Genomic DNA, 18,437 nt, shown 5'->3' with positions numbered 1-18,437 from the left:
CTGTGTATGATTTAGGAAACTGATTTATGATAAATTGCATCTCCTTTCGACTCTTAAATCTTTAAAAATACTAAAATGACCCACAAAAATCAATTCACATTCACCAATGACAACATTTTCACAAAGAACAAAACACACCCTGCCTAAAATTGATTAATTTCTCAAAATTCGTTGATACACCAACCAAGCATAAAAACTCGAACAACTGCAAGTTCCAACAATAAAAAAAAAATCAATTCCGTAGCTTTAACGAAAATAAAACAATACCCAACGAAGTAAAAAAAAACAACAACAACAAATACCTATACACGATAATCTTTCGAGTCTGATATACTAGATGAATTCCCTTTATACTCCGTTGGAATTTTCTCATCGTCGTGCTCGATGTTGAAACAGGATCAACGGAAGAGGAAAAAAGTTTTTCAATTTTAACGCAGATTAAAAAACAATACGAGGTGGAACCGGGATTAAAAATTTACGTCGCGGTTCGGTTCTGGGTCATCTTTCATATTTCACCTCGTCGAATAAGGAATCTGTGGGCAGAGGTTTTGCAGCGAGAAGCTCGAGAATAAAAAACTTGTTGATAGGTAAATTAATTTTACGTACCACGTCAAGGGTATCAAACGCTTGTAATGTCCAAAAATAAAGAATAACGAGATGAAACTAGATCGTCAGAGTGAAGATATTCAAAGGAGACGAGGTACTTTTGTAGTACATGAAAAATACCAAAGAATGACGAAATTCGAGCCTGTGTCCTTTAATTCTTTCAACGTGTAGAATAAAAATAGGTATCCTTAAAGCATCGTGTGAGACCTTCACCTCTGCTTTTACATGAGAGAAAAAAGGTCAACTCCCCTTTGAGTCGTGTTGTTATCATGTATAATATGGTCATTGGACGATGGCTATGTATACAGCCACACAACAATCTCCAAAGGATATTATAATGCATATTAATTGGCCAATTTCGCCATTTTATATTCTTATTAAGTACCAGCGTAACTATACTTACTATTTAATGCGAAGTCTTCGTTGTTTTTTTTTTCTCGAGTAAAAATTTTATTACTTATATAGCAGAAGTATGATTTTCTTTTGGCTGCTGTAGTAACACAAAATGCCAACATCTTAGATGGTAAAATTTCAAATAGCGAATTTTTCCACCGTGTTTGGTTTAATATTAAATCAAATATAATGAAATTTCTTTTGTGAACCGAAACGAGCTTTATGGACGACTGCATTACGTAATTACATAGCTATAAGTAGAAATACTAACAAAAGATTAAAAGATTGTATATACAGCTTCAACAAATTCAGACCATATAAAAGTACATCCAGATGCCCAGAAATGTTTTTTTTTTTTTTTTTTTTTGAAATAATTACCCAGACTAGACATTTATCATTTCAGTACATACGATTCGAGGAATAAATATCGAACACTAATAGTCCTTCGGGTGCATTAAAATATTTACTTTTATAACGAGAAATCGTCGAAAAGAAACGGATAAAATCTCGTATTACCGAAATTTCTGCCCTTTTTGTACGCATGAACGTCGACGTCGAGATGTTAAAAAAAAAAATGAAATATACGCGAAAAAATGTGCGTAAAATTAGAAACAGTCGTCGATATGGGATTAATAAAAAAATTACTCGACGAATTTGGGTTTTTATTTGTATATGCGAAAATGGAGTACGGTAGCTTCAAAAATGAGGAAACTGTATACAAAAAGGGTGGAAGATTAGAAATTTCCAAACGCCACCTACAAACTCGGTTAATCAATACTGTGCCCTAGCTGGTTGCTATTTCTGCCTGCTCCAGCATTCCAGGTTTTCTTCTCTCACCTATAAGGGTGAGACGTCTGTGTGAAAGCGATTGTATCAGTTGTTTTTTTTTCTTACAAATTATTTTTCATCGTGTGTGCCATTTTCGGGGATTTTTTCCAGTCCAAGATATATTCACCGTGTCTTGAAAATGTATACGTAAGTAATGTACATAGATATACGCGATTTAGCCCACTGAAAAGCATTGTTTTAATCTTATTAAAGTATCGAGTTTCAAGTTCATTATAAAATTACTCTCGATAGCTGTTTTTCCGAGGGTTTATTTTACAAAATAAATTCATCATTTTTTTTCCTGTCGTGGTGCTCGCTTCTTCTAAGGTCTTATTGTTTAAAGAATTTGGTAAATTGAACATAACCGGGTCAACTTTAACGGTTTGGTGGTTCGTTTTTTTTCTTCTGATATGTAAAATGAAATGGAGTGGAATATTTTAGGCTACTTTTTATTATTTTAAATATGAGCTATCGAGGTGAATATGAAGGGATGTTTTGATATTTTCATTACCTAAATAAGGTTTTGGTGGGTGGATATCAGGTCTTAAGATTTGAGTACGGTGGAAATGAAAATGAAAGTAGGCGAATATGTTGCCTATTAGTGAAATTGAAGGGGCCAATGACTGTTGAAATGAAACTGTGGGTTTAAAATGATCGTTAGAATGCAGATTGCAGAGTATTTTAAGAACTAAATGAATTCATCTAAAATTACCTAATTATCTTGCTAGAAAAGGCTGCAAATTATTGTTTAAAAAATGCGTGAGGTATAATAATGAGTTCGCAGGTAGAGGGCCAAAAAAACTATGTCAAATGAATGAATTTTCAATTTTCTGTTTTTAATTATTCTCATACTTACCTCTTATTAATACGGTTTTTTCTCTTCGTTCGATATGAGCGTGCTTCAGATTTTTTCTCAACTACCTACGTCATTATACCAATTATTGAAAGTGAATTTTTGAAATGCTAAATTTTTAGCAAAAAATTATTTCATCTCCTTCATTGAAGAGTACATTTTTTTCACTTCCTGCGTAAAAAGTCAATCATAGTTCGTCTATAGTAAAATATTGAAATACCAGAAACTTTATCATTTAACCTACCTACCTACTTAAAATTAAACTTTCAAATTGATCGATATTGAGGTAAAGGATGCAACTTGCAATCCATCAAACATTTTGATGGTCTGAAGCTCCTTCAAATATTCAATGCTATTAAAAAATTAAAATTGAAGAAACTTACACATTAACTTTCTGGAGATTTAAACAAAACTGATCCGTCTGTATACTTTTTTTTTTTTTTTTTTAAATTGGACAACCATTTGGCACTTCTTTTAGCTGCTGAAGACCTAAAAGAAAATTTACTGCTAATCATTTTATGTTATTATTTTTATTATACCCATACCTAAAAAGCTATCAGCCTCAAATTACAACCTTTAATTTTTTTTTTTTCAATTCAAACTTTTCTAATTTTTTATTGATGAAAATCTTCATTGTTAAGCACAAGTTCATCTCGTCTGAATCAAACTGACGTCGCTGTATTCATACCTAGAAGTGTGTGTTCTTTTTCATATATCTATTTAATGCTTTTTTTTTGTGAAAAAGAAAACGTGTGCCGATTTTTTTTTTTTTAATGAGTGAACTTACTATATTTCATTTCTTATATCCAACAATTTTTTTAAAAAATGAGCCCTGAGTTTTGCTTTCTCCCAAATCTTGCAGGAGAATGTAAAAAAATCCGGAGAGAAAATTATTTTAAAATTCTTCAATTTTCTCTTAGGCTAAGTTAAACACAAAAGTATACTTTCCTTCTCATTCTGCTCCAAAATTGAAATATTTGAATAAATATTATCCTGATGAAAAGTCCTGCTGTTTCATGTTGTTGGTGTTTATTTATTTATACTCGATGGTTATTTTTTATTTTTTATTTTTTATTCAACCAAGTAATCTTTTTTTTTCATAGTTTATTAATTTTTTTTTTTTGGGGGGGGGGGGGTGTTTATAATTACAAGATTATTACACCAGTAAAGAGGGAGGGGTTAGATTTGGTTTGTGAGGTTGATGTTTTTTATTAGGGAGATGAATTTTTGTATTTCACAGGGTTCGTCAGGGATAGCAGGTGGGTTTTCTTTTATTTGTAGTGTAAGTCTGTTTTGTTTTAGTTGGGGACAGTTGGAAAGTATGTATTGAATGGACGTACGTGGGTTCATTTCTGCAAAATTGGCATGGGGGTTTTGGTTCTTTTTGGTATAAGTGGTTATGAGTAATTTTTGTGTGGCCTATTCTTAGGATTTCTTCTTTTCTGTTCAGGTGGCCTAGATTTTTCCTGGGGAGGGTTGTTTTTTTATGTTGGAAGAGTTTGTTTGAAGTTTGTTGTGACCAAAAGTTCTGCCAGTTGGTAAATGTGTTATGAGTGATTAGAGATTTAATATCATCCGAAGTGAGAGAGGTAAGAGAGGTGGGGGGCAGCGGCTGTTTTTGCTAATCTATCAACAGTTTCGTTTCCAGTGATACCTACATATGTGGCTGGGAACATACATGAAGCTAATTGAGTAATCATAATTTTGGAGGTTAAAAAGGAACTTATGTATGTCTTGGACTATGGGATGGTCAGAAAAAATGTTTTGAATGGATAGCAGTGAACTTATAGTGAGTCGCTTTGGATTAAGAATTTTTTATTTTCTGATTGAATGGAAATTATATCTATTAGGCAATGTTTTATGGCAGTGAGTTCAGAAGTAAAAATTGAGGCACAGTTGTGAATTTTGAAACTGAGAGCTTTGTCATTTATTGAGTAAGCATAACCAGTATGAATGTTGGAAATTTTTGAACCATCTGTGAAGCATAAGTTATATTCTGTATAGTTTGATAACAGTTCTAAGTAATGACTCTTGATTGATGAAGGGGAGTGATCATGTTTTGGGTAGTTTCTTAAGTAGAATTCCATCTGTATAGGTTTGAGAGACCAAGGGGGATAAGATATTGGTTTATGGATAAGGCTTTCTAGGTCAATTTGTAGGTTGTTCATATTTTTGATAAATTCTGGGATTGGACCTTAAGTATGGAGGAAATGCTGAGAGCTGTAGACCTTGAGTGATTTTTGAAGAGGGTGAGATGGATTATTTGCAACAGTTGTTAAGAATTTGTTTGTCGTGAGAATTTTCCTAAAATCAGGAGGAAGCTCTGCAGCTTCACAATAAATGCTATTAATTGGAGACGAATAGAGAGCACCTATGCAGTTGCAGATGTGCAAGGAGGAATTTTGAACAGTTTTGAGAATGTTAGTAGTTTTATTTGAGAGGATTGTAAAGCATGGACTCCCATATTCAATTTTACTACGTATCAGAGCTTTGTACAAGTGGAGTAATAGTTGGCGTGATGGGTTATACTTTGGATTTTTAACAATTTTTAGTAAATTTAAATGTTTGTTAAGTTGAGCTTTTATGTTAAATTGGCATTGGTTACTTCAAAGGATCAAAAACCTTTTTGGACTCACTGGGGAACAAAACAGTTTCATTTTGATAATGTTAAATTGCTCTAGGGAATTTTTAAAAAATTTTTGAAGTCTCCTTTGCAGCAAACTTGCATTCGGGGCTTCATAAAATGAATCTAACACTCGATGAAATACAAAGGAAATCCTCTTTCAGTGTTGAGAATCTTGTTCGATTTTTCGAATTATTCAAATTGGAAAAAATGATGAAAAAGTTGGCACCACCGCGTTCCAAAATATTTCTCAAGTTTCAGGAATGATATCTTTTGATGTTTTGACATAGAGTATACTTGACGTGTAATATTCGAAATAAAAAAAATGTCAAAACTTCACTCAAAAATAAGCATATCTGCAAATTTTCAGCTTTTCTGTTGAACCTCGAATGTGGTCTCGTATTGTATTATGTTTTGGAACTGGGTTATTTCCCCTAAAACATGTTGAGTGGGAGCTAGAGCGAAAAAAGTATGCCTTTTTTTCAAAAATGCACTCTCTTCGAGGACCAATATCTCTTTTTCAGGATCACGTCTTGGGGTAAAAAAAAATCTGGGTGATTTTCAACTCGAAATGAACGTCTACACTGAATTTGGACAACATCCTACGACATTTTTTTCCCACGATATGCACTCTAATGAATAATTACAGGCTCTTTTTATTCTTTAATTAGGTAACTTCATTTCAAATGAAAATTTTTTATTCTTCGACGCCACAAGTTATTTTACCATCAACTTAATGAGAAAATAATCTCATTTTTTACTTAATTCAAGTTCAAAAGGTTTCATCAAAGTTTTAATTACGAGCACTACCGCTCCCCTCCCTTCCTTCGTCATTCGTCAATAAATAATACCTACCTATTTGATAATCAGATACCAAACGTTAAAATTTATAAAATTGCCATCTTTTATGAGAATGAAAAATCTTAAAAGGGACCTGAAGTCACAACTAAAAGTACTTATCAAACAAAAATTATTTGTTTCAAATTAAAATTAAAAAAAAAAATAAGACTGAAATCTTCAAATTAATTCAAATTTTTATAGTGTATAGTTTCATTAACTTCCAGCAGAGGTCGCATGGCTGTAGAAATTACTTCTTTGAGGTGCAAGAATAAACCTCAACTCCTAATAACTTTGGTAATTCTGCTCCAATAAAAAACTAGTTGATCCCAAAATTTTTCATTAGACCCCAGAATTTTAACAGATAATGAAAAGTTTTGACAAAATTCCAGTAGGATCGCAGTTTTTTCAAGTTTTCGAGTAAAATTGATCTTTGGGAGTGTTATTAGGTACCTATAATTTTGAACTAGATTCATTCAAGTTTGAAGAATGAAGATCTGCTATCTGAATTTCAAAATATTCCATTGGTTAGGAATTAGTATACATACAATTTTCATTTTTTTTTCTCACCTGTCTGTAAACATGCCAAGTTTAGTTGACATGTTTGTTTACATGCAAATATAGGTATTTATCTATATTTGGCATAAAAAACAAAATGTTATTCTCTTGCTGTTTTTAGGAGGACCTTCCTACGTGAAAGGAACAAAACACGTCAAACGGTGAACTTTTTTATGATAAAAAAAATCGATATTTTTACAGCTGATAATTTCATCTTTTTCCTTTCTTATTTTTCCACGTCCTACTCCTGAAACATATCTACCTACCCTATACTAGGCATAAAAATTTTATTATTTTCAAATATTTTAAATTCATTTGCCATTTAATTTAGTTAGGATTTTTTTTTAACAAAACGTACAAATTCTGTGGAACGTGGTGAAAATGTGAAATATTATCCAATTCTTGAAAAATCATCAAGTTTAGGCGAGAAAAAGCTAGAAGGCAATAGCTACTCCAATGTATTCGATAATCGTAGTTTTTTTCTCATTTTATAGCCTTTAAAATTTTTATATTGGGCCAACTTCAAAATCAGTTTAATTTTTGAACAGCATGTGCAATTGTGCATTTCAAGTGACAAATTTGTATTCAGCAGTCATTTCACAAATTCTAAATTTAATTACTTATTAGTAGCTAGCTAATGGATAAATATACACTTACCTATTTAAATATTTCCTCAGTTTAAAAAATATTTATTGGTAATTTCTTTTTCTTACAGAAAACTGATTGTTTCACGGAACTGTTTTGGAACAACGTTTAATACGTACCTACATCACACAAGGAATAGAAAAATGCTATGCAGGAGCAATCAACAATATTGGAATTTCGGTAAAGAACAAATTTTATTTTGTTTACGAGCTTTGCTACTCTTTCTGAGTTTAGGTACCTACTTGTGTTTTTTTTTTTTTTTGAGGGAACAATTCTAATTTTTAATTTTTTTTTTAAATAGAAAAAAATGGCGAAATTAAATTCCTAATTAATTAATACCTATTTCTATAATCATCCAAACTTCAAATATTGCCTCATTTTTTTCTGCTCCATTTTAAAATATCATAAAACAACACTGGAAAATCTCTCTATATTTTCCATTCTTGAAAAACAGCTATTTAGGAAATTTGGATTTTTTTCCATTACCTAGATACCTAAACATTTCCCAATAGGTAGGCTACCAAGATCTCTAAAATGACCGAAATTCGTACACCTCAATCTAAGTAATTCCACCATCGAATTAACTTAATCACATATATGGGGTAATATAACTTTCAGGGTAGCTTTTTGGGCCCACAGTGAAATGTAAAATTTCCACCACGTAGTGTTCGTCAGCTCGTATAACATTTTGTGATTCGGCAATAAAGCGGAATTTAATTTGAGCCGATTTGTGGCAATGGAAATACCAAGAAGACTTTATTTTAGTATACGTCTTGCTCGCAAATCAATAAAGTTCACAGCTATTGGCTTTTATTACCGAAGGTCAAATCTTTAATGGCTCGTAGTAATCAGTGGTGACTATAAATCTGAACAAATGCAAGTTTTACCTTTTTGTCGAAATTTTCGACCGCCGTTATCATTGATTTATTTAGTATTTTTGCAACAAACATGCGAAAAATTACCAGGTCGATGGGTTGCCTACGTCATTCGTTAAAGGAGTCGTAGTATTATATCTTGTAGTATAAATGATGTCATATTTCATTCTTCTCGTGTGGTGTGATGAAATAAGTTTCACTTTTTTCTCATATTTGCGAGCTCAGTGTACGGTAGCCTATTTATAAGTAGAGAATTATTTGAAAATTTATCCAAAATAAGATTTATTTTTCTATGTAATATTTGATTTTATAATTATACAGAATTTTCGCACCATTTATTTGTACCAAAAAAAAAAAAAATTGAAAAATAAGTTTTTTATCCTATTATGTAATAAAAATTAAAATTTGCCTCACACACATCATCATCACGGTGGTTTAATTCCAAATGGATATTGTTAATACATCGCACAAACGTGTAACTCCCAAAAGAAAGAACCCACAGAATTTTTTTCTCCTTTTTTTCCACCGCTCTCACGATGCACGTTGCTGCGAAAATAATTAAAAGTGAAAAATGTATAAGGGTTTTGTATGATAATGTCACGCGAGATTAGCCAGATACCACACGCATCACATTTGTATTAAAACGACTCTTTTAATGTAATTTTCAGTCGAATAATAATGAAAAAAGCGGAAAAGCACGACATATTGTAATTTGGCCAATACGCGAGGCAATGAGACATTCAGATAAGTCATGAATTAGATGGTATTTGCAGTTTAATCGTCGTCGTCAGCGTTTTCATTACCGAGTGAGTATATTATACACCTAAGGTTGCATCTTCCTTTTTTTCCCTCCGAAGACGAGATCTTTTAAGAAAGAGGCTGAATAAAAAGGCCAGCTTTATTGAAATATGTAGTTAACGATGACAGTTTATGGCAATCTTGTGCAAATTTCACACTACGTTAGGTTTTTCGAGAAAAAAATCAAACCATAAATAAAGATTTAGTACGTGCGGAATTGAGCTTTGTACTATATCGAACTATAGCATAAATATTTATTAGCGATTTTTTTTTTGTGGCAAAAAGCTTAAAATATTTTTGTCCCAGTTTCGATGTCTCTAGTACGAGAGAAACTTTGAATAAATAATTTCCACTTGTTCTAGTTACTTACGTTAAAATCATCTCGATGACCTTTCAAAAAAAAAAAAAAAAAAAATCGAGGAAGTAAAAAGGGAAGTTTGAATACTTTTTAAAAGACGAGTTTAAAAAATCGATTTTAAATGTAGGATTAAAAGTTACGTTGTTTTTAGTTGTTCTGGAGCATTTTTTGTTGGTGGAACTTGAAAATTTCTATGAAAAGTTGTAGATGGCCTCAGAATACTTAAGTTGGAGATAAACTTCGGTTTATGAAAAATTTTTATATGTAAGTAGCATAATGTTGAATGTTGATGGAATCTTTAGTTAATTGTTGCCTGAAAATTAACGAATTCTGAGTTGATATTTATATTTGATTTTTTTAAATTATTATTATTTATGAAGTTAGAGAGCTAGAAATTTTGACCAGACCAGAGCTTCCTTTAAATGGTTATATTTTTTATTCAAAAATTTTTAATAGAAGTATGCGAATTGGTTTTTTGAAAAACTGGGATTTGAAAAAATAAAAATTTAATTGTCATGAGACATATTACTCTCTCTAACGTGCGTGATTTAAATAAATCCTGCTTTTAGAGAACCAACTTTTTCTTTAAACTACACAAATATGTAATAAGTATGTCCATTTATTTTTTCAAAAAAAAAAAAAAAAAAAAAAAAAAAAAAAAATGGGCTGAGAAAAATTTTTTTTGTGGTTAGATCAAAATTAATCGTACAATTCATAAAAATTCATCAAAATCATCATTTAATGACTAAAAACGTTTAAAATATGATAAAATATTCCGAAATTTGAGACAAATTCAGCAAAAATTGTCTATGAATAATGAAACTTCCCAAAAAATTGATCAGATATTATCGAAATTGAATGAAATTTCGTTAAAATTACATGTAAAAGTTGTTAACTTGATATATCGATCATTAAAAATCATCATAAGATCAAAAAAATTTAGCTAAATTCTGCAAAACTTATTGGCAATGTCGGAAATGGCTAAAAATTGAACATTATCTCTCAAAAATATCAAAATTGTGGGTGAAAATAGGAAAATTGATAAAATACTATCAAAATGGAATAAAAATTCTGTAAAAATGACATCAAGTTGGTATCACAAAAGAAAACTATAAAATTAGAACAAAACTCAAATATATAAAAATTAAAAAAAAAAATGAAATAATCTCAACCACTTGAGATGATTTAATGATTGTTTAGTGACAATGATTAAATTTCAACTCCTGCTTCCTTTTTTCTCATCAACTTACTGGATCTATTCCATATAATTATTATTCTTTTTAATTTAAATATTCAGTACCTATTTTAAGGATATCGCAGTACTTAATTTTTTTCCATCTTTACAGATGAAAACAGCTCATCACCAATCGAACGTAAACAGTGCAAAAAAGTCATCGACGATTAGAAAAACACAAGAAACAAAATGATAAACCTGATTTTAAAGTGGTAAAGCCTTACGCCTTTGTTGATGTAGATAGAATCTTAGCAGTTTTTAACTTTGGTAGCTACTTTGAAATGTTGTAAGTTGAAGTTATATAAACATAAAGCAACAATTACATTAGAATTGTTTCTTTTTATTTTATTTTTTTTAAATCACCGTTTTCCATATGAATTTTAAGATACACTATATAGTTTCATAGTTTTTATACGTATACAGTATCTGAAATATGGTTGGTAGACTGAAACGTATGTAGGTTTCTTGCATATAGGTGTATTTTTCATGGTTGTAGTAGAAATGGTAGGTACAAGTAAATTTGAGCTGTAATTTTTTCGCGTGGATATATTTTACTCTTTATTATACCTATAGTGATTTTTTCCATTTGTTATATGTAATTGGAAATGGAAAATCTCGTTCTCTTCTCATAAGCCATCTGTCGACTACTTTGGGATTTTATCTGCTCAATTATTGATTATGAATTTAATGCGATACATGCAGCATTACTTACCTGTGTGCATAAATGAGTAATATTCGTACCTAAATTACAAAAATATCAGATCATTAGAATAATTACGTGGTGTCGTTTTTAATCCTGCGTCCATTCAAACGATTTGTTTTTTCAACTTGATTTCTCGTTCATCGTGAATTTCAAGACGTCTTGAAAATCGAACTCGACTATTTGTCCAGTACATATTAGAAAAATCTCATTTATGGAAAAATTTACTTCTCAAAATTCAACTAGCTTTTCATTGGCTTATTGTGTTGATTATTCACAGTAAAAAACCAGTCAAGGTGAAACAAAGAGGAAAATGAAAAGTAATAACGAAATTTTTTACTGAAAAATGTCAGCAGATAACTGAAAATTTCACACGATATGTTGAAATTTAAGTAAAAATATCAAAATCAAATAAACCAGAATTTTTAAATACCTTACGTTTTTTTGTCATCCAAAAAAATCCAAAAAATTACCTGAAATATGTGCTGAGCTATTGAGAATAATACTATAGGCTGAAAGAAAATTTCATTTCATCTCCCCCTGCTCCCCTCCCCTCCCATCAAAATCGACTCGTGAAAAAATGATGCAATTACAAAATTGATGATTTGCAAATTAACAAGGTAAAATAGGTTTTTTTCGACAATTATGATCAATTTTGTACCCACGTTATTTGTTTGTTCAAAATTCCAACACCAGGACGATTGATAATTCATTATTGGAAGATATTTCTCCCTTTGTGTCTCGTTCTTAATGGCTCATCTGAATATACATAATAATAATAGGTAACTCAATTATTATCATTCGAAATTTAATTAGCAAAAAAAAAATCATCAGACCTCCAGCTCCACCTTTGTTGATACCTATACCTCTTTTTGCAACTACCACAAAAATTTAATAATTGGAGACATGCGCCCTGGAATATTGTTGTCAATTTTTTTCAATGTATGTTTGGCTTTTATTACGTCCAGCAAGTGAAATATTTTTCAAAAAAATTGTTTTGTAGTGATGCAGTCAATTAGAAGCAATTTTGCTTTTTTAAAATACACTCTTGAATTTTTCTCGACTAAACGCAAAAAAAAATAGTGGAAAGAATCTGTGCATTATTGACAATCAAATTTTACAACAGATAGGCTCAGTTTCTGAGTATGTAACGTTTTTTTTGTTTTTTTGTTCTCTGGTTTTAAAACATATTATAATTTTTAATAAAAATGAATCACATCAAAACGTTAAAATTTTCTAGTATGTAATAGAGTAAATTCAAAATTGCCTTGGAAACATCATGAATAATTGAAATCAATTTCTTCATTCTCTGGAAGCCTTCTTTTTCAATAAAATTATATTTGATGGCCTAATGGGTAACTTTTCTAACGTGTCAACAAATCATAAATTTGTAATGGTGAAGTTTCATGTTTTTAGAGATCATATCAGAAATATAATAACCTAATTATTTTATGTTTTGACATTTTTTTCAATTTAAAAAAAGCAAATATTTTCAATTTTTTTTCATTTTTAAAAAAACATTGATTTTTGAAAGTTTAATACACGAAACATCGTCTTGATTCCTCAAAACATCTCTATTAAATGTCACAAGGATAGATTGAGTAGTCTTTCTCTGTATTAGAAATCATTTTTACATTTTCCAATCCACTGACTTCTTTCTTTTCGAAGTATTATTTCAAATTTTTTGAGATTTTCTTGAATACGTACCTACTTTTTTCAACATAAAAAAAATTCTTAAATCACATATTTCATAACTCGACAGTCAATACCTGGCAAATTTTGATGTTTTTTCATTTTTTCCCCAACTTTTTCATAAAAAATCATACAATTAAAGAAAGAAAGTAAGAAAAGCTTCGACTATGTATTTTCATTTCAACAAAATGAGGCACCTACATATCTTTAATTTATAAATATTTTTCAATTTTCAATTTTTGTGCTTTTCTGTGAACACGCTTTCCAAATTTTTTCGTTATTTTTCCAATAATGAGGAAAATGGTTTCATTTTTTTGACACGAACAAAATATCACAATTTTTTAAACTACACTATTTTTTGAGCTTTTTGGCATCTTTGATTTTTTTTTCATTTAATATACCTACCTATAGAGAAGTTGCTTGATTTATTCTCTTTTGATGTGGATCTTCAATTTTTTGACATTTTAACGAAATAAAAATATTCTTCTGGTTCGGCAATATCAGATTTTCAACATTTTGTGTTTTTCAAGATTATTTTTTTGATCTCTTTTCAACTTTTTTCGTCACCCAACTATTTGATTTTTTAAAAATAAAATGCCATGATTTTTTAAAATTAGGTATATTATTTTATAATGAGTTTTCAATTTTTCAAACTTTTTTTGAGTTCTAATAATCAAAATTACTTTAGTCTCTACAAATTTCAACACAACATAAAGTATCAATTTTGTGAGATGATTTTTTTTCAAATATTTCTTGTTCTCAGAATAACCTCCATTCCAAATACGTATAAATACCTATCCACGTTCAAACAAATCAAATTTTTTAGAGTAATAAAAACTGAAATAAAATGAAGAATAATAACTCAATCTGGAACATCAAAAAATTTGTAGGTACAAGCAAAAAAAATCTTTAAAAATTAATCAAATTTGTTGACCAAAAAAAAATCCAATTCTCACACTCACTAATAATGATACGAATTACGAACTATCACCATTTTTACCATTCGAGTAATCAAAAAGCATTTCTAGTGCTACAAGTCTAATATAGACATTACATAGGTATTACCTACATTAAAAAATAAGAACAAAAAGTCGAGATTTTTCAACTGTGAACCATTTCAAATTCCCAATACAAATTTGCAAATCATGAAAGAAGTCAGTAGAGAGCTTTCCCTTTCCCACTCCTCTTTCACTTCAACTCATCTACAAAGCGAAATCTAATTCGAACACGTCACCAGTGTTTGCTTGAAATAAGTATACCTACACATAAATTCAATTCAAATATCCCATCACACATTTAAAAAAATTATAAAGCACAGTCCTGTGAGATTTTACAACAAAGAAATAACAATATTACACAGCAGTATAAAAAAAAGACGTTAGTGCGAAATGCTACAGAGTTACGAAGAGTGAATTTTCCAATTAATAAGTATTTCAAAATTACAAAACAATAAACAATGAAAAAAAAAATCCGTAACAACTCGACCGGTTCGTTATATCGCGTACCGTTCGTTTGTTAGTCAAAAAAAGTCAATACAAATAGTATTTACATCCAAGTGTGTCGGTTCGTACCGAACTTTGGTATATGATCCAAAATTCGGCGAAAATAATACATAAAAAAACGAAAGAAAGAAAGAACATAAAAAGAAAGAAAGATAAAAAATACAAGGCGCTTCGCGCTCCTATTCTAAAAATTTTTATTCCAGAACACACTCAGCTGGTAAAATGCGCAATATAAGTATTTTTATGAAAAAAAAAATTTACATTTAAAGCAGCAAAAAGGCACATTTTCTACTCAAATCTACTTTATTTGGGAAAAATACAAAGTAATTGCTACAGGTGGTCACAACTACACGAACTAACTACAAAAAAAATCTCGTTAAATGCTAAACAAAACGTAAGTATAGAACAGATGTAATTATAAGAACTAATATACTACGGACAATATACAAACAAACGAAAAAAAAAGGAAAAAAGAAAAAAATAGAGTAATCTAAGAATTAAACACCCAAAAAAATGAACCCTCTCGCTGTGAATGAAAGCGTTAAACAAATTTATACAAATAAACAACTCGCTTTATTTATTATTTTTTGTTTTTTTTTTCTTTACTTGTTTCGAAGTACAAAAAAAAGAGGGTTTTTGTATAAATGAATACAGTAAAAATCTTAAATATATTGCTTTTCTTATATTGTCATCTAATACAAAAAAAAATAAATCCATTAAATCTAAAAATTAGCCAATCACACTACACTATATAACTTAATCTCTAGCTACGACTGGTAATCACAAATTTTACTCGCTATGTACTCGTTTAAATAAAAAAAAATAATATTTAATCTGATCACTAAAATTTTTTACGAAAAACCTTCAGTGCGACACGTTATTACAAAGTGCGACTTTAAAAATTTTTTAATTACGGTAGTTGGCGTTTTTTTTTGTTTTTGTTTTCCTCGTCCATTACAATGTAAAATTTGTGAATGTGGCCGATCTCTCAAAATAAAAAGAATTCAAATACAAAAAATTTCTGTATATTGTTAAAAATTACACAAATTTCGCATAACAGTAAATAAAAAAAAAAAAAAGAAAAGAAAAAGAAAAAAAGGAAAAAAAAATCAGAGAAGTCGATTGTACATTAAGATACAAAATATAATCGATCGGTATAAAAGTATACGTAACATAATTTTACTTTTTTTTTCAATTTTTTCTTTTTTAATAAAAATAACAACAAAACTTACACAAGGAAAAATCACATCACAATCACATGTATTGATATGATGACAGTTTATTAACGCTGTCTCAAAAATCGGAATCCTTGACATATATACTGATCAGTGTACATGTTATGTGATGAATCACTATTGGTCCTTTTGTAGACTGAAGGCTTTTGGAATGTTTAATTTTTAAATATTTTTTTTTTGTTTCTCATTAATTTATATAAATTAAATAAATTATACACACTTTATAATTAAAATGCAAATTCGAATCTACTCTTAAGTAAAGGAACATTACGATATTGATATTTCCTTCGAGGCAGCTCTGTCTGTGACAAGGTTACACACTAAAACACCCCCAGCGACCAGAAATTTACACGTAAAAAAACACAAAAAATTTTTCCCAACAAAAACTTTTAGATAATATTAAAAAAAAAGAACAAAAAAACAACAAAACAAAAAAAAATCTAGCGCTAGCGGTGATTTGATCGACCAACACAGTACAGAAGATCACCTTCAGGATGATCAAAATCAGAAAAAAAAACCTTCAATATGACTCGTCAGGCTTTCGAAACGATCATCCTGTCTAGCCACTACCTTAAAAATTAAGCAAATAAGTTTGGAACTAAGTGTAAAATTAATGACTAGAAAAAATTTTTCGTAGTAAAGGGGCAAAATAGTAAACAATACCGCGAGAAAAATTTTTAAAAACTAGAATAGTGATCTGAAAGTAATCCGACTTAGGAATAATTGATAATTTTGTGACGAGATCAATACACAATAATAATTCTAAAAAGTAGTAAAATCAAATATCAATGCTTTTATATCCGAACAAAATAATAATAGAAAAAAGAAAAACAACGTATAAGAGTTCAATAACCCTATAAAACAATAGAGAAGCGGAGAGAATTGGAATACATGAAAATAATAATAGGAAAAAAAAGATATATAAGTATATGGCACTAATTATTTGGAATCACCTGCGAAATTTTTCGTTAATAGTTTAAAGGAAAAAATTGACTATAGTCAAAAAACGATGAGAGAAAAAACAAAATACACAGTGACACATTCGCGTATAATAAAATTTTTCAACTTTACATAAATTTTAATAATACTGAGTGCGATTTATTGCTTATTGCTTAATGGAAGAGAGCGATAAAAACGTAATACATATTATAAAATAGCACTAAGTTGAAACCGATGAGCAAACTAGTTTGGTTTTTTCATTTTCAACTCCCATTGACTAAGAAATATGTATATAAAAAAAAAAAGAAGAGAGGAAAAAAAAACGTAAATATAATAATAATTATCGTAATAATAATAAAAGGAAAAAACCGTGTCAAAAAGGCAACAACTGGGTACAATGAAAAATGGTACATTGAAATTTGACTGAAGATGAAAAAACACTCGTTAGACGATGTCATCCGAGAACATACGAAAATATAATAATTCATAAAGAGAGAGAGAGAGAAATACATATTATATATATAGAGAGAAAAAAAAAGTAATAGTTGAAGCGACACCGTAATCAAGATATTTTTTCGTCTTGGTCTTTGTCGAGAATATACATTAGACAAAAAAAAAAAAAAAAAAAAGGAAAAAAATAAGTATTCAAGTAGACGAGAGAGAGAGAGAGAGATACAGACGAATAATAATTTTACACGTACATTCCCATACCGTACATGGAAGTCCAATCGATACCCTGAAAACTGGACATATCGACGTTGGCCAAATTGTAGGCGGCTGGAAAAGCTGCGGCTGCGGCGACCGGCGTGGCTTGGGCGGCTTGAGCGGCCGCTGTGGCAGTAGTGGGTACAGTTTGGGCTGTAGGAGTGGCCGAAATGGCTGCGACCGGATAAGGCGAATATCTATAACTGGCGAGACCAGGATAAGCGCCTAGAAGCTTACCGTAGGTAGCAGCAGCTGCATTTTGGGCTGCGACCGCGGCCACAGCTGCCTGAGCTTGTGCTTGGGCTTGAGCCTGAACTGCGGCCAGCTGGCTGACTGGTGTGATGGCGGCTGCGGTGGCTTGTGGCGTCGGTGTGGCCATTCGGACGCCCAGAGGTCCCATTATCATACGTTTGCCGAGCAGCAGACTAGGTTGGATCAGTTCTTTGGGCTGGGCTTTCTTACATTCTACTTTTTTATTCTTAATCGTGTGGAAGTGTATTTCGCAAATGCGATCGACGACTTCTTCGTTCTCGAATGTGACGAAGCCGAAACCGCGGTGTCGTTTGGTTTGTTGGTCCATCAGCATTACGGTATCTTCGACTTTACCGAACTGACTAAAGTATGCTTTCACTTCTTCGGCCGAGGTGTCTTGGCTGACACCGCCGACGAAGATTTTCTTCGTTTTGTTGCCGGCTTTCGGGCGATTTTTCGGCGTAGCGTGCTTAGGGTCTATTTTCTTACCGTCTAACGTGTGTATTGGCACTTGTAACACTTTATCCACCGTGTCTGGGTCCGAGAACGTGATGAAGGCGAAACCTCGGCTTCTCTGTAGGACAGCGACATGAAAAAAACAAACAAAACGTTAATAGGAGGTTCATTCGAAGTAAAATCGTAGGTAGAAAGGGGGTACTTGAGGTTAGAGGTTCCTAGGTGGTCGTTTTATGGATCATACTTGAGCATATTTGGACACAGGTGCTCCTACATGAGCATATGTGCTTCATACTGGGGCATACTTGGATATACTGGGGCACACTTGCACATACTGGGGCACACTTG

General features: G+C 30.9%; 1 protein-coding gene and 1 long non-coding RNA gene across 8 annotated transcripts in view; one reads left to right on the top strand and one right to left on the bottom strand.

Annotated features, from left to right (window-relative positions):
- The window catches only part of LOC135846046 (uncharacterized), a 28,655-nt gene that overhangs the window by 8,296 nt on the left and 1,922 nt on the right, over positions 1 to 18,437 (top strand). Inside the window, exons 5-7 of one of the 2 annotated variants that reach the window (XR_010558872.1) lie at positions 7,414 to 7,523; positions 8,887 to 9,024; positions 10,721 to 10,820. This is a non-coding gene — a long non-coding RNA (uncharacterized LOC135846046). Of the gene's footprint in view, positions 1 to 7,413; positions 7,524 to 8,886; positions 9,025 to 10,720; positions 10,939 to 18,437 lie in introns of those variants that run through there. The other variant, XR_010558871.1, reaches the window with a different exon arrangement.
- LOC135846045 (RNA-binding protein Musashi homolog 2-like) overlaps positions 15,053 to 18,437 on the bottom strand; it is a 211,567-nt gene continuing 208,182 nt past the window's right edge. For all 6 annotated transcript variants that reach the window (XM_065365011.1, XM_065365013.1, XM_065365008.1 and 3 more), the window contains one exon: positions 15,053 to 18,207. In XM_065365011.1, coding sequence (XP_065221083.1) covers positions 17,368 to 18,207 — 840 coding nt within the window. In that variant the 3' untranslated portion in view covers positions 15,053 to 17,367. The remainder of the gene's footprint in view (positions 18,208 to 18,437) is intronic.

The sequence above is a fragment of the Planococcus citri genome, chromosome 4 (genome assembly GCF_950023065.1).
Source record: "Planococcus citri chromosome 4, ihPlaCitr1.1, whole genome shotgun sequence".
Lineage (NCBI taxonomy): Eukaryota > Metazoa > Arthropoda > Insecta > Hemiptera > Pseudococcidae > Planococcus > Planococcus citri.
This window is presented reverse-complemented; position numbering and strand designations above follow the sequence as displayed.